The 16,898-nt window shown below is 40.3% G+C and overlaps 4 protein-coding genes across 4 annotated transcripts in view; 3 read left to right on the plus strand and 1 right to left on the minus strand.

Annotated features, from left to right (window-relative positions):
- LOC131265367 (small conductance calcium-activated potassium channel protein) overlaps positions 1–2,510 on the plus strand; it is a 114,310-nt gene extending 111,800 nt beyond the window's left edge. The window contains exon 13 of the mRNA XM_058267629.1: positions 320–2,510. Coding sequence (XP_058123612.1) covers positions 320–638 — 319 coding nt within the window. The 3' untranslated portion in view covers positions 639–2,510. The remainder of the gene's footprint in view (positions 1–319) is intronic.
- A 6,014-nt stretch (positions 2,511–8,524) lies between these two features.
- Positions 8,525–9,303, plus strand: LOC131259867 (uncharacterized). The gene is made up of 4 exons (XM_058261474.1): positions 8,525–8,627; positions 8,696–8,773; positions 8,858–8,962; positions 9,032–9,303. Exons 1-3 carry the CDS (start codon positions 8,532–8,534, stop codon positions 8,942–8,944), a joined length of 261 nt encoding a protein of 86 aa, XP_058117457.1. The 5' UTR covers positions 8,525–8,531; the 3' UTR covers positions 8,945–8,962; positions 9,032–9,303.
- A 511-nt stretch (positions 9,304–9,814) lies between these two features.
- LOC131259839 (oocyte zinc finger protein XlCOF6-like) lies at positions 9,815–11,751 on the minus strand. Its single transcript, XM_058261436.1, has 4 exons — positions 11,555–11,751; positions 10,457–11,489; positions 10,266–10,385; positions 9,815–10,179 (listed from the first exon to the last, which is right to left on the minus strand). Exons 1-4 carry the CDS (start codon positions 11,714–11,716, stop codon positions 9,872–9,874), a joined length of 1,623 nt encoding a protein of 540 aa, XP_058117419.1. The 5' UTR covers positions 11,717–11,751; the 3' UTR covers positions 9,815–9,871.
- Positions 11,752–13,945: 2,194 nt separating this feature from the next.
- On the plus strand, positions 13,946–16,504 carry LOC131259832 (zinc finger protein 543-like). The gene is made up of 2 exons (XM_058261426.1): positions 13,946–14,230; positions 14,334–16,504. Exons 1-2 carry the CDS (start codon positions 14,066–14,068, stop codon positions 16,083–16,085), a joined length of 1,917 nt encoding a protein of 638 aa, XP_058117409.1. The 5' UTR covers positions 13,946–14,065; the 3' UTR covers positions 16,086–16,504.
- The last annotated feature ends 394 nt before the right edge of the window (positions 16,505–16,898 follow it).

The following is a 16,898-nucleotide window of genomic DNA, read 5'->3' on the forward strand; positions in this document are numbered from 1 at the left end:
CAACAACCGGAAACCGAATACCGGTTTGGAAGACCGAAACAGAACCTGAAGTGATCGTCAAAAGGCAAAGGCAAGCATGCCAATTTAGCGACAAAATAAGGCAACGTTAATACGCTCGCCCTAACCCTCTGAACACAAACCCACACCTACCAATAACACCACACCATCACCTAATCATACCAATACCATCACATACTTATACTAACTACCGATCAACATTAACAGTCGCGAGGGTAAAAGCGCGTCCCGGGCGATGGTCTAGTTCGCTTCCAAGTCGATGTTCGGTGTGTTGTGTTGCTCATCATGTTTCGTAAACCAGTTTCTCTTTTAGGAGCGTCCCGTCGTCCTCGACACCGGCCTACCCGTGGCCGGCCAGTCCAATCCTGCCGCCCATCTCGAGTCGGACGCCCCATCTGGTGCCGGAAACGCTGCTGCCCCCGGCGACGACAGCGACGGCGACGACGACGATCGGCGGCCATCCACCGGTCGCGTCCTCGTCGTCGATGGCGCTGGCGGCCAACAATGTCGTCGGCACGCAACCGCCGCCACAGTATGGCGGCTACCACACGGCCCACAACGCCACCCAGTGCACCAACACCGGTGACACGCCGCTAGGCTGCCACCGTCCCAGCAGCTGAATCGAACCACCACCCGATCCCAACCACAACCCACCACTACCACCACCAGCAGCACCACCCGTGCACACCCGGTCCCCGCACAACCCGCACCACGACGAGCCGCCGGCGTCCGAGTCTTTCCATTCCGACCTGTTCCGCTCGTCCTCCAGCAGCTCGGCGGCGAGCTGCTACGGTGCCGCGTCCGGTGCCGCTCCCGCAAGCAAGTTCACCAAGCAACGGGAACGGGCCACCCGGTTCTAGGTAAACATAAACCAAACAAAAAAAATCACAGAAATGACAGCAGCAACAGGAACAATAGCGGAAGCAGCACTCGCGGGCGACGAAAACGAAACGAAGCCCAAGGGCCACGTGGAAAAGGAAAAAAGACTATTTAGAGAAGTATAAGCGACAAGCCCGTAGAGTTAGCGAAGCGAAAACCAGAAACTAATAGCGCGGGACACTGCTTTACAGTGTCCGGCCGTAGGAGATAAGTGGTAGTAGCTAGTACTACCGTTAGTTAACCCATTATCTACGGGAGAAGCCTGCGTAAGCAAACGGTGACGAGGGAGCAACTAACACTGCGGGCAAGGAGGGCAGAACAATTCACTAGCGAGTACACACTAGACAGGCTCGTAAGTGAAATGGCGCGAGAGTGACCGCGTGTAGAACGGTTCGATTTCATCGAGCGTTATACTTCATAGCAGTAGACAAAGGTAGAGTTATTCTATACAGACGAAGGTTTACTCTCCGCGCAGGCCAGAATGCACCACGTGGTCATTAATAGACACCGGATGAATATAGGCATTACGTGTAGTAGGATTCCCGGACAGACCGATGACACTTCTGCGTGCGAAGCCGCGGCTGGCCACTCGTAGTGAAACTGAAACATTATTTTCTATCGTTAGAATTAGTAATAGCAGAAGGATGGGGGACGAAAAACCTATAGTTTGCGTTGCCTTAAAGTGCAATATAATGTCACAAACCACATACTCCACTCTCCACCTAACAGATAGTATAAAACGGTTACGGAAATTATAACGAATTTATCGACTGTTGCCGATCGATTGCCGGTGTGACGCGATTCACGCGACCCTCCCGCACTGGTGGAAGAGCAGGGCCGGGGAACTACTCTCTAAAAGGTCTTATGTGCTGCGAGATATTGCAATCGATACTTACATTAAACTAAACACAGACACCCACAACAACAAGGCATCAATCATAGAGCAAAGTCGCCCGGGACCGGTTTCGTGCAGCATGATTTTTATCAAAACGAAAAGAAGTAGATGAAGACTAGAATCGATAGCGTACACTCTAGGCATGATAGAATCGATAAGACATCCAAAAGACAGAGTAACTAAACGGAAGCAGCGGGGACAGCGCTTCCCGTCCAACGGGGAAACTAATGGGAAGCAGAGCCGAATTGCGCAGTGAGCGCACGCTTTGGTGGCTTATTTCAAAGCCAACACCCGGACGGCCCCTGGAAGATAAAGAGAAAGGACGAAGAAAAAATACAACAATATAGCAGTGGACGGTTTTCCAAACGGATATGATAGAACACAATAGCTCATAGGCTTAAGTATCGAAAGTGCAGCATAGCTGACAGCTGGTGTACGAGAAGGAGGACAGATACTGAAACAATAAGATCACTGTAACAACAAAGCGGCATTTAGAAGTCCAATCGAAGTGAAAACAGATCGTTTGCCATGTTTTTTTTTTTATTTTTGTTCTAGCAACCCGCTCGTAGCTGATGTGGAAAAAGCATGACGTTATTTTTGTGTTTTGTCTACATTTGAGCAAATTGTTTATGTTATGGTTTATTATATGTTATTTTTGTTACCAGTCATGTTCACTTAAAATAAACAAAAAGAAAATAAAATACTATTAGAATTAATTCATTCTTTGTTTTTTTTTTCACTTGATATTACAGTCGTTACTACTCCGTACCGGCGTCCGTATCATGATCTTCGGCTATTGAGCCAACGATTCGTTGTTTGAGCAAACTCGCTCAACTGGTTCTCCGATTGCTTCGTCTTGTTCGTTCCTGGAAAACGTTACGAATAAGACGAAGCCTCGGAATATCAGCCTAGCGAGTTTACTGATACAACGAATCACCAAGCACAATAACCGAAGATCATGGCACGGACTACGGTACGGAGTGGTAACGACTGTAATTACTCTACTACCTTCGACGATCACCCAATTTATCTAATGTCTCTAATTCTTCTAACGATTTCTCAAGTTCTTGCATATTTTCAAGGAACACAGTAGAAACAAGATTATTTATTCGCTCTGTTTTATTTATTTATTTATTTATTTATTTTTTATAAAAACCGACGACGAGTTTGACGATGTCAAAAAGAGAAAAGAAAGTAGGCTTGTGATACTATTGTCACAAGGCGTGACAAAAAACAACGTCACCACTAATCGAACATTATTTAAAATCATGAAGAAATTATTAGCAACACCTAAAATTTAGACGAACAATTGGAAATGCAAAAGAAAGCTTTAGTACGCTAAACGAAACCGAAACATAAGGAAGTGCAAACAAGGCGTAGAAGGCGAACGACGTTTTTATTCCGAAGTAGGTGCACACACCATGTGTAATGTGATAAAAAAAAACTATCCTTAAACATCTTTAGCGAATGAAAGCGAAGGATATCAAAAAGCATATTTTAAACGAATATTTTCAGCGGAAACGTCCCAGCATTCGCTGTATAAGCCACCGTTCTCTAGAGCAAATTTGCCTACCTTAACAAGAAACTATTCTAAAGCTTGTGTCGGTTTCCACTTCCGTTGCATCTTTCAGTCAGCCATATAAGAGTAGATTTTGCAGAAAACTAAATACAATGTTAGCGGATCCGTTCTTACACCGAGTCACGTTTCCTGTGTTGAATACTTCCACACACTCTTCGCTTCCTATCACTGCGCATTCGTTTGCTAGGTACATCTGATCTTTATCTGCATTTTCACCTTACTAATTTAAGTGCCTTGCATTAACAACAAACTGAGAGGTATGGCTCCCACATTTATCAAACCATTACAGCAAACTTATGCTAATGCTGTCAGCAATTCCATTATTATTATTCTTATTTAGCGATGCAATCGCTCTGCAAACCACGCGATGATGCACTGTAGTGGCACACAACAAAAATGACCCTAAATGCATTTCACAAAACTCATTCATTTGCGGTGATGGTTTGTCCCCTGGTACTAGCTGTACTCGCTTTTCAACACGAACAAAAACACATTGCAGGCTGTGCGAAAATGAGGTAAAAAAAGCTTTAGCTTTGTCGCGTAAGACGGTAGCTTAACTTTCTTGATCACCACTGACCGCTGCTTTAGCTCGGCATCACCCGTGTTATGGCATCAAGCAAATAAGTTATTCGATCAGTACCAAACGCGACCGGCTATTGGGTAGGGCATTTGCTGAACCAAACCGTTTGGATAATCTTTCAAGTAGCAAACGTAGTAAAAAATAAAAGGCATTATCCATTTTAAAATTAATCGTCGTAACTCCCGTAGTATACAAAAACCATGCTAACACAGGTAGTGGGTAAGGGCAGAGAAAAGATTTCAGACTCAAATAGTTGCCTGTTGAGTATTGTTTGCCTAGTTTTCTGCGACGTTCAACTTCATGTGTTCGATTCTGCACAACATCCGAACACTCCTGTAGATATCGATCCAACGATTTCTGCCGTACCCACACTATTAAGCGGTTTCCTTAAGAGTAAATGAATTCATTATACACCCCGTTATGGCGAAGCCATTATATAAAGCTGGTCTGGAAAACGCGGTGATACACGTTTCCCACAGCCAAGGTACAGAAACAATACCACAATATCAAGTACTAAAAAAAATTGTTCACGTGCTCTCTGCTCCACGTTACGCACCGTAAATCGTAATGCTACACTACCAATCGATTTAAAACAAAATATACTAGGGAAATAATAATATAAAACGACTACTACGAAGTCTTGGTAATATTGCTTTAAATAATGTAACGGAGGAATCAATTTACCCCTTTTGAAGATGACCAACCAACACCAGCATGAATCTCGCACTTTAATCTATGCTTTCTATGGTTTTAATCGCGACGATACAGTTTAATTTTATCAATTACCAAATGATGATTTGAAACAACTTATTTTAGTATGTCGCCTTTGAATTGTTTCGACAATATCTTTTCAGTATAATTTTCTTTTCTTTAATGTAACACAGTAAAGCGTGTGTGAAATGCTCTAAGGTGGTTTGTTTTCAAAAGTGAGGTAATTTTACATAGAGAGAAGCAAACATTAGGTCGTTTCAGACGTGAAAATCATTATTTATAAGTTAAAGTGTGGAAAATAGTTAAAATAGATCGAGAAACAAAATGCTAAATTATGCACATGAAACATAGAATTTAAAGTTTAGTCAATTTTAAGTATATTTTCGTTAAAAAATCCCATCCTAGTTTGCACTCGCACTCGCCATAAAAGTTATCATATTGTATGTTCGATCACCATTGGATGAAAAACGGCCAAAATCGATTAAACCAGTACCAAAACCAATAAAAACTTTTAGGAGCTCTAGCGTCAACAGTTGGTTTCGTATTCGTTAGTTCGGTTTTCAATACATTTTGTCATAAGAAAGCGAAGCTTTTATTTATCATTTTACACTTCTATATGTAAATCTGGAAAGCTCAACACTGAAACTATGGGACGATACAAATTCAGTTATGTCGATGTTTGATGATGAGATTTATTTCTACAAATATAAGAAACACGAATTCCATACGAGAAGAATTCCAATTTACCACGTTAGCACGTTAACACCATGCGTAATTCCATGAACTATATTCCCGCGTGATACAAAAATACTCCCGTCAAAGAAGTTTACTGTAGAAGAAATAAATATGTATTCACTTGCCATCGCTACAGTCTCTAGAAACACACGGAAATTTTCTTCAAAAACAATGAAGTAGCCTTAATGTTTGCATCATAGTTAAAAGATAAAATTAAATCATAAACATTAAAACTTAAATTGACATACCGCTACAACTATGCGTGACAAAGTATAAGTATGCTCTGAACATCTGGCTGAAAACGAATCCGTGCAAAACCAACACGTGAGGTTCAGACAAGAAAAGCTGCGAAAAAGCTATAAGATTTATTATACTAACAACTAGTGTGGTCGGAATTTTTAGCCAAAATAAAAAATTACAAAAGTAACAACAAAACGAAAGGAAAAGCTGTTAAAGTAATTCTCAAATTTTAATATATATACAACATTTTTAACTCATTTATGGTGTAGCTGCTAGTGAAGAAAAACATACACACATTATTAGACTCTAGGTATTGAAAAAAGAGTCTCAAAAGTGAAACGAAAATGGTGGTCAAACATGAGCCCATCAAGATAGTCCTACAACTCCAAAAATGAATACAAAACTCATTGCAGTAGAGTTACGGTCGACTAAGGGTACCTTTCGAAACGATTTAAAACTGAACTAGACCATGCTTTCCCTCTCATACTCCATGTTGGTAAATGTTGCATTACGAAATGGCATAAATTCTATACGAGTGTTGTTAAACTTTTCATATTAAAGTGCTGTTAATCCATGGGAAAGATACAATAACACGTGCTATGGTAAGATAAAATACCAAACAACAACAGTAAGTGGCAGTATCTCTTCAGTATGCCATTTGAAAAGGTGTGGCATATAATGTCTACGATTAAAAAAGTTCAACAAAACATAGCTCAAAGAGACCAAACGCCGTGAACGTGGGATGGGACATAGTGTACGTCTTCAAAATTCTAGTTTACTCGTTCCATCGAACTGTTAAACGCTAAGTGGGAATATTCCTGTCCTCCCTTTTCTGCAACTACCTTTCTACCTACCTTAAAGCGTTATACCTATACCTATCCTTATTCAAACCTATAACTTTTCTCCGATTTAGACGTTTTCAACTAGGCTACGCTTTAAACACCCAACGACCATACCAGTATAACATAGGCACTATAGCAAACCAGTCATTGTAAGTGAAGGGTAGATTTAAAGTAACGTATTCATTATGATGATAACAGATAGCATAGCTCCCGAACTTTGCCGACCTATACAAAATCAAACGCGTTGACGTACGTATAAACGTCGTTAGTAAGGTAAGGACAGCGTTCGAAGGACAACGTTTAGAATACTATCTTTAAAAAAATCAGCAAAAATGTGCCGTATCCGACGCCATTGCTCTCCCAACCGAAAAAGGATTTTTCAGTAATTGGCACGTGCATAAAACTAAGAGTGGTGAACCTACCGAAAACAGCCAAATGAAACAAACAAAAGAAACCAGCTAAAGAAACTATATGGGACATAACATAACATGAAACTCAACAAAAAAAAACGAAACGACCAATTTCTAATGACGGTAGCTTAGTGCGCAGTAGGAAACGTATATTATTAAAACAATTTTATACTCAACATCATAATTGAAGTAGATTTTTTCTTATTTCGATCTTATCCACGTAGGTTTGAAAATCTAGTTTAGTGAGATCGCAGTATGCGTAGTTTGTTTATTCGCGTTCAAATTAGACATGTTTTGTGAGCTGTTGTCTCAACCGTTTCCCAAACTGCAATAACGGACACGCACACAAAACAATCAGACTCACTAAGAACGAAAGATGAAAAACCAAACCCTAACAATACTACATACACAATGATAAAGTAGAATGCCCACAAGAAACTCATCAGCAGAGACACAGTGGTCGTATGATGGGTAATATTAAAAAATACACATAAGTCGCATGATTGAACGAGCGTGAGGAAAAGAAGTAAACCGTAAAATTGACTATAATTGTGAATGCAAAAGGACATGAACTAAAAACAAGAATAATAAAGACAATGCAAGTAAAAACTGGAGATACATAAATAAAGAAAAATATTCGTAAAGCAACAATTTGCATTAGAGTAGCTTAGTAATAAACCTCTTTTATTTCCCCCTGTTAATAGAATCGAGATGAAATTCGAACATAGGATTAAATAAAATAACACTCGGAGAAGTTGATTTCGTACTGTACATAGAGAAACAAACTCACACACAACAAAATGTAGTAAAACTCATCTAAAACAACAAAACCCGCTCGCAAGGCTGACGCCAAATGTCGGCAATACAGCAAACAAACAAAATCTCATTCAAACAATGTTTGAAATCCAGAAACTTGTATGCAAAACCACCAGTAAAGAATAAAGAACGTACTAACCAACTCAGCAGACAGAACAACCCTTACAGAGTAAATAAATAAAATATCCGTATATGTAGCGAGCGATAGAAGATGGTTCAACATCGATTCCAAAATACTCATAAACGAGTTAGGTGTCTTGTTCTTATAGATTTTATTTAAATAGTAGATTAATTCACCTTAACACATTTCATTTCGTCTTATTTTCTCAGATTGTTAAGCAAAACACTTAATGATCTTTATTACCTATTGTATATATTGTTAAATAGTTCTAATAAAATGAAAATAAATTATTATAAAATAAAAATAGACTTCCGTCAACTGCTGCATATTATGACTTGCGTGATAACCTTGCGACTAAAGTTATCGCAAATTAGCAACTCCGAAAGCTTGGAAAAATGTGTTGTTTTTTTCACGGCCACCCGGATTCTAGCGTATCAAATCTAGCGTATCAGTGGAGCTGTATGATGAAAAAACGAACATGTTTTCCATCCGGTCATTTCGTCGGATAATCGAAATCGCAATGAAATCAGTATCCACAATTCAACGCTGTTGACACACGAAAGATGATTTACGCTTATTAATTAGCGTCTAATTGTTGATATCGAAGGTGAGGATCTCTACGCGAGCAGTGTCGGGGCTGCTATAAAAAGGTGTCTATGCTACCCTAAACAATACACTCAATTCGTCCCCATTGAACAGTTAAGCATGGCTCGCCTCACGTTGCTGGTAACTCTTGTTGTAGGCTTGGCCTGTCTACTGGGCCACTCTCGGGCCACGCCGCTCTCATCAGGTGCTAAAGATGTAAGTAACATTTTTTTATAAAACTCGAAACTTCAAAACAGGTAGCAATTTCGGTTCCTTCCATGCAGATTGCGAATGCTCCCCAAATACCAAACTTCCCCGGACCAGGAGAAATTCCGAAGCCTCCAGGCATGCTGCACAGTCGGGTAAGACCGGGCGCACAGTCAGGAGTAAACTTTTTTTCTAGAACTCCGTGCTGCCTCATCAACGAAACTTTACTCCGTTTACAGGTAACTCGCGATGTGCCGCAAGAATTTCCCAAGCAGGACCAGTTTCCACCACCACCGCCACCACCGGAGAAGCCCTCAACGGTTTGAATTACAACCAGCGGCAATGTACACACTATATGAACCACCATCTTATGCCCGCTCCCAATCGCCTATTCCCTGTCTGTCCATTTGCAGCGATTCCGTCGTGACGCAAAGGAACTGATCGTCCCGTTTTTCGAATCTATCCATTCGTCATGGCCAGAGGCACCGCGCGAAAAACGAGCCGCCAAAGGTACCGGAGGAAAATGGCCCAGGAAGGCTGGATAAGTGTGAGGTTGGTCGGACGCATGCTGCACCGAACCAACTTCCATCTATCAAGCTTTACTGCCCCTTTTCTCAGCTCCTAGTAACGTATATTATCGGGGTGTATCTTATAACAAGCATATGTACTACAATGCAATAAACATGCAAGCAAACTGTACTACAATGAAGATTTCTAATTTACTGTTCATCCTGTATACATTTTGAGAAAGATCTGTCCACACGCAGCACGTTTTCGAAAAAAAGGTACGTAGATCAGAATATAAAAAGTACACCAAATGTAAAATATGTTTGTTTCATTCGAAAATTGAAAGTAATAGCATAATAAAGCTTTAAAGGGGATCCACGACAGCCGAACGGTAGCGCCAGTTATAAAATCGGCCCATGAGCGCCGGCACCTCACCACCTCGACGTCATGGTTTTCGAATCCCAATCGAGATCGGATCCTCCCCACTACATAGGGTAAAAAGTCTCGTAAGCCTTTAACGGGGCCGACATGACCAAACGAGGTCGTTACGCCAAGAAGAAGAAGAAGCGAAATAAAGCCTGGAATGGTATAGGTTATAGGTAATATGAATTAAATAAAAAGCATTAGCTAAAAAAATGTCACCATTTTACGTAAAGCATTTGCGTAAGGATTGTTTCATATATTGAGCATTTTATTTCGTACTTGCCCACTATTTGGTTAACATTGGAAGTCAATGCAATCCAAATTCACAAATCGTCCACTTGGTGCGAATCTGATCCTCGCTTGTTTTTGTGAACCTTTTCCTGATGCTTTCGGAGGCTATGTTTGGCGTAGAATTTTTTACTACATTCATCACATCCGTGGGTACGTTCTTCCAGATGTCGTTTAATGTGATTACGGTAGCTAGCACGGGTTTGCAAGCACTTTCCGCAAATGCTACATTCAAACGTTTTGCCCTCTATATGTGTGTCCATGTGAGCTGTTCGCTGGCTGGCTGATTTGAAAGCCTTGTTACACAGCTTGCACACGAACGGCCGCTCACCAGTGTGTGTTCCTGGGGTGGAAGATGACGTCTTTCAGCACTTTCAAATCAATTTAAAATTTATTCCGATCATCACGTTAATATCGTACAATACTTACGAACATGCAAGCTGTACGCTGCTCGAGATGAGAAGGAACGATCACATTGAATACAATGAAATAGTTGGTCCAATTTTTTCAGATGCTGGGAAAGTGCCCTCGATGAAAAGAATTTTTTATCTGAAAATTGTCAGTAAGTTAAAAAAATAATATTAAATTTCATATCATCAACTTAAAAAACTTATGCTTACCACAGTGGGAACAGTCAAAATGCTTTTCCTGGCAAGATGTTCGAAGATGTTGGACCAAATCAACGCGATCAATATCCTTTTTGCAGTGTGGACAGGTCGAAGAAAAATAATCCACATGTTTGGTACTGACATGAATGTTCAACCTAGCAAGCGAAACATACTCACACCCACAGCCGTCAAAGGGGCAGGGAAAGTTTTCCATGTGCGTAATTATGTGCTGCTTCAGTTGCACAATGTTTGGATAATAAACACCACATATGCCACAACGATCGTAGCATTGCTCCGTAATATCCTGTGGATATTGTTCACTCAGATTTGATATCACCTTTGAACACACTTGCCTGTGTTCGTTCAGTGTTTTCTCACTCAGAAACAACGCTTTGCAACCGGTGCATGGATAGAAATGCATTTGACTCGAAACAGCATCGGAATCAGCATGCAGTTTCATATGCCGCCTTAATCGTGCTTTAGAAGCTAAGATACATCCGCAAATTTCACAAGTAAAGCATTCGTTTGCATTGGGACTAATCTGAGTTATTGTAACGTGCATTAGAGCACCGGATTGATGGTCATCAATTGTCGCATTGACTGCGGAGGACGTGCTTGCCAGCTCTTCGTACGTTTCTTCTATGTACTCCGCTTCGATTGATGCACTAACATTGGAAGTATCATCCTGACCAATTGAGATGAACGTTTCATCTAAAGGACTATCATATTCCAGAGATGTCTCGGTATGACAGTCACTGTGAATTTCATCTTGAAGCGATTCAACAAGTTTGCTTTCTTGCAACACCGATTCTGCTGAGCATAGTAAATCTGACGAAACCTTTGAACCATCCTCATACTGCTGGAGTTTAGTGGACTGTTCTTCTTCGTTTTCTATTGCACCCGACACGGAATACATAAGTTTTTCAAGCAGGGAACGCAAAACACTATCCGTACGATGGCACTTCTGTTTGAAGACATAAAATTTAAACAATTTCGCTTTGCATTTTTGGCAAACTTTGTTTGGTAATCCAGGCTCTGCTTTGACCTGAGAACAAAAAGGAAAATATTGGCGTTATGTACATTACAGCTTTGTATACCGTTCAATCGTACCTGGATATCCACACAATACTCAATTACGTGCGGAAGAGACACTAGCACACCGTCCACTATGGCGTCGGAAAATATGTTAAATAAATGTTCGTTCATCTCGGTCTGGGATAAGCAGATTCGGCACACACTATGTAAATCCACGTCTAAGCAAATTTCACTCATTTTTACTTGAGGAAACCAAATCAAACAAGTCGGTTTCAGAGACCTCGATTTGGATCTGGTTTGTTTACAAACATTTTCATTCGTTTCGAGTCGTCATACGTCGATCGGCCAAGGTTTGTTTAGGACAGAAGGTTCCGTTCACTTAATTAACGCAAAAGTTTTTATCGATCCACCAGATCGAAAATTTTGTTGCAAATTGGTGGATAGGGGAAAGACATCAAATAATGTATACATATACATATCATGATAGTCATAAAAATCATGTTTAACCGTCACCCGTTCAACCGCCTACCCGGGTAGTTTTTGGAGTTTTGTTTTGTTCTAACTTTTGATTGGATTGACGTATCGGCATGAAATTTTTAGAATGCCTAGAAAAACTCATTTTCTATCGTTTTGCTTAAGAAAAAAAAATTTCCAAGGAATTTAAATAATTTTTATTTGCGTTTTTCGGTTGATACCCCTCAAACGTTCAACCGGACTACCCGGGTAGTCCATACATTTTGTATGGGAGATTCCGTTTTCCTGTGCTTAAGACTTAATAACTTTTTATCTAGACGTCGGATCGATTTGAAATTTTGAATGAAGATACTTGAGAGTGTTTCCAAAAATATTGTATAATTTTTATAATTTTAAAAATTCATGAAGTATGTTAATTTGAGGTTCCAAAAAATTTCACCATTTACATTTACAACCATTTATCTGTGTAGTTCATATATTTGACATAGAAGTTTGCTTTTTTTGTATTTTAGTACTGATATATTTGCTCGTAGATACTTATCTACTTGAGTATTTTTGGAAAAATGCATAAAATATTGTAAAAATTAATAAACTCTCAGTCGCTTCATGCTATCTTCATGCTTCAACTGGGAACAGAGTTTTGCCCGTTATTTAATTCTTTTTTCGTCAGAAATGCTGTTCTTGGTAATTCTTCTATAAGTCTGTTCGGTTTTATCTATTCTAAGGATTGAGTTTTTCCATAACGCTCACTTTTACTTAACTTTTGTTGTACTTTGAATCACACACATAGTCGACTAGAAGCGGATTAATAAACGTGTTTGTGGCGCACATTTTCTGAACAAATTGATGTGTAGCATACTTGTATTTAATATTAGATTAAGATTTTAATACCTAAACGTAAGGCATAAATGTTTAAATTATCGAATTCGTGTTTTCGAATGAAACAATCCTACTTGAACATTGAACATTTCTAAAACACTTTTGGAAAAAAAATTGAATAATTTTCTGAAAATTTTAAGCAATTCAGCTTCAATGATCAAAGATATGTATACTGAAATACAGAAAATACAAACTCCTATCTAAAATGTTGAAGCTGCACAGGTTTGGGTCATAGATGTGAAGGGTGAAATTTTTTGGAACCCGAAATTGACATATTTAATGAATTTTTAAAATTATAAAAATTATACAATATTTTGAGAAACACCCTCAAGTATCTTCACTGAAAATTTCAAATCGATCCGACGTCTAGATAAAAAGTTATTAAGTCTTAAGTACAGGAAAACGGAGTCTCCCATACAAAATGTATGGACTACCCGGGTAGTCCGGTTGAACGTCTACGTATGTAGGTTTGGTTGAACGGGTGACGGTTAAATCATCTAAAATAACGTATGCTTCGAATATCTGTCGATTTCCTGTTTGTCAATTTTTGACATTTACTAACGACAAGGACGCTGCCTTTTTCCAAAACACAAACGCACTCTGCGATCAGTGTGAATGTTCTGAAGGAGTTCCAGTTCGGCGTCGCATCAGAGCGGATGGTTAGCAGTGCACGAGGTTCCTGAAAAGGGTTAGCTGAAAAGTAAGGTTATCTTAGGCACGGCCGCGTGGTGTCGCCGAGCTGGAGCTCAAGTCAGAGAAATCCTAGCCGACGCACATCTCGTGCTGTTTGAGTAATCAAGCGGATCACGAGTTTCGTGCGATCTGACAAACGGAAGGAAATATTCCTTTCGTTACGGCGGGTGAACAGCCGCATTTTGACTGCGCACTAGCGTGGTTGGCTAGCAGTGCTCCTGGCCGCATGGTGGCAGTCAAAAGGCGACGCCTACAGAAAATCGAAAACCACAGAAAATCAGGACATATGGCCTTTAGTTGCCAGTCCTTAACCTAAAGAGGTCTATGTCTCCAGGTTAGCTTGCGAAGGCCCAGGAAGCTGGATTCAATAGCCGTACTGGAGTAAATCCTCGCCGAATTGAAGAAGAAGAAGAAGAATGTTCTGAAGAGCAACAGTAATAAATTTCGTTTGGTAAGATTGGTCACACCCGGTGTGAGCAGTGCGATTACTATCGTTTGTGGTTTTTAAGAGGATTGGTCGTGTATTCGGTGCATATCAAGATGGACACAAATGAGCTTGAACTATCCGTTTTCCCGGAGGAACTGTGCCGCACTTGCCTGGCTGCGGTAGATCGCACGCAGCTGAAACCAATATTTTGTAACGAAATTTTAGACGGCAGAATTGTGCCGTTTCCAAAAGTAGTGGAGCTTACCGTAGGAGAACAGGTAACTTACAGTTCCAATACCAAACAAACGTTCCATCAAAAGCGATCAACGAACAACCAAGCAACTAATCATATAAACAACCTCTCTTTTGTTTTTGTTGCAGCTTGTAAAACATGAAAAGCTTCCGAGTAACGTCTGCATGGAATGCAAGGCAAAAATGCGTGAACTTTACATCTTTGTCGAGAAGGTTCGCAAATCGTCCAATCTGTTATACGAAATTTTCTCCGTTGACAAGCCAGTTCCATCGCAAATCGTTCGGAAACAGCCTAACACAAAAACTACGGAAGTACAAACGGATTTCATATATATGGAAAACGAATCATCACCTCCCCCTGCCGTTATGGTCGAGAATGGAACACAATCTGATTGGAAAATGCCTATATTCTCCGAAGCTTCCTGCCAAACGGATTCCTTCACGGAAATGCAAAAAGTTGGGTCACAAAGTAATATAGCGAAAAGCACTACTGCAGTCTTGACAACTGTAGAGCAAGTGTCCCCCCTCACGGAACCAGTAATCGAGTCGATAAAAGACAATATCATTACGGACGATGAGACCACCCTAGAAAACGAAGTTGAGATGATTTTGGTCGCCGAAGATCCGACAGAAGAGGAATGCCTCTCACTAAGCACAATAGCTTTGAACAAAAAACGCAGCAAGCGATCTCAAATGAAAAAACCTCTCAAGCCGGTTGTGAATATGAGCAAAAACTCTACGTCGAAAAATCAACAACATACACAATACTGCGAATATTGTAATCTTAACTATCATTCGGCAAGTTTCGCACAGCATATCGCGGTTCATCGTAAAACGCTAGAACTATGTTTAGAATCGATAGATTACTATCGGTGCCCGATATGTTTCGTGGTATTCATTTCCCAGCAGCAATTCGATGATCATTTCACCGCAGATTGTGCACCGGTACAGCCGGAAGAATTTTCCGAGCATTCCGACGTAAACAGACATGAGTTATTGTACGGCAAGGGTTTGGACGTGTGCGTTCCAAAGCTCAAAACATTTAAATTGTCCGTTGAGGACCTTCGCTATCGATGCATCAGATGCCCGCAGCGCACGGAATGTTTCGAGGAAATGCGTAGTCACGTACAGGTCCACGATGTTGAAGACGATGGGGTGGAAAATGTGGATTCGCTTTGGAAGGAAAATAATCTGGACAAGGTTCACGTATGTGGCATGTGCCAAGCGCAGTTTCCCGATGCGCTGTACATACGCCAGCATCTCTATTTCCATCAAGCTACGTTCTTTTGTCCGTACGATTGTCCCATGTCGTGTGATAAATTCCTAAACCTCACCAAACATATCCAGCGAATTCATCTGCAGAAAATAAAGGGCACCACGTTGGCGGACGAGCTGCCGGATGCGAAGCCGGGCACCATGCCAGACGAGATCCCGGTTAAGTTCTCGTGTAGTCAATGTGGACGAATCTTTCCTGATCTGGATGCATTAGAGATGCACGTGGCAAAACACTATCGTGAACGTAAGTTCGTGTGCAGCGTGTGCAAGAAGCATTTCGCTCAAAAAAGTGATCTAACAACGCACGAACGAATTCACACAAATGAGCGCCCCTATCCATGCGAGGTCTGTGGTAAATCGTTTCGCACGACCAGCCACCGGCGGGATCATATGTCCACACATGAAGTCGTAAATAAGTATGAATGCGATGTGTGCCAAAAACTGTTCAAGGCGGAACGCATTCTGATAGGTCACAAACGCCTACACACTGGCGAAAAACCATTCAGTTGCATGGTATGCCTTAAATCGTTTTCTCGCAAGCACCATCTCAAACTGCATTTGAAAGTACACGGAGATTCAGCAGAAGCAAGAGCGGCTTTGAAATGAATTACTTTAAAGCAACAACCTTCTTTTTCTTGGCGTAATGATCGTCTTCGGTCATGCCTGGCCCACTGGGAGCTTACTACACTTTTTACCTTCGTGTATGTGGATATTTTTTTTTTAATTTTTTTTTATATTATAACTCATGCAATATGTTTTCTTGTATTCTTTATCAAATATTGCAACTCTGAAGTACAGTGAAACACTAACGTCCGTACAAAGTGTATGGATTTTTCCGGTTACGCACTTGTAAATCGATATATATATAGATGAAAATTATCATCATTCGTTCACTAAGTATCTTAATCTTTTAACGTAGAGAAGTTTCTTGATCGAGTATAAATGTAGTTCATGTCCTTTCATTTAAAAGTTACTCATAAGTAATTCCCCATAATTTGCGTAGATATGATAAATAAAAGGGTAGATTAATTATATTCTATTTTTTATTATTGCTATTTTTAACTACATTTTTATTTTAATACCCCTGAACTAAATAATATAGTTATTAACTGCGTTATTTGTATTTTAAGAAGTTTTGACGAAAATCATGAGAATATTGAGCAGAGTTTGAAAAAAGGTAAAGGTACAATTCCACAATAAATATTGATGAAAGACCCATACTACATTTTATAAATTTCTTACCCCGCGTCCACACGGCATCGTAGCGTAGCGATTTTGACACTCCGTCGTAGTGGAAATGTTGGTCGAGAGGCCTTAGCCACGGCCATAAAAAATAGTTGAGACTACGACGGAGTGTCAAAATCGCTACGCTACGATGCCGTGTGGACGCGGTCTTACATTAAAACTGACAGTTTTCAA

This window comes from Anopheles coustani, chromosome 3, assembly GCF_943734705.1.
Source record: "Anopheles coustani chromosome 3, idAnoCousDA_361_x.2, whole genome shotgun sequence".
NCBI lineage: Eukaryota > Metazoa > Arthropoda > Insecta > Diptera > Culicidae > Anopheles > Anopheles coustani.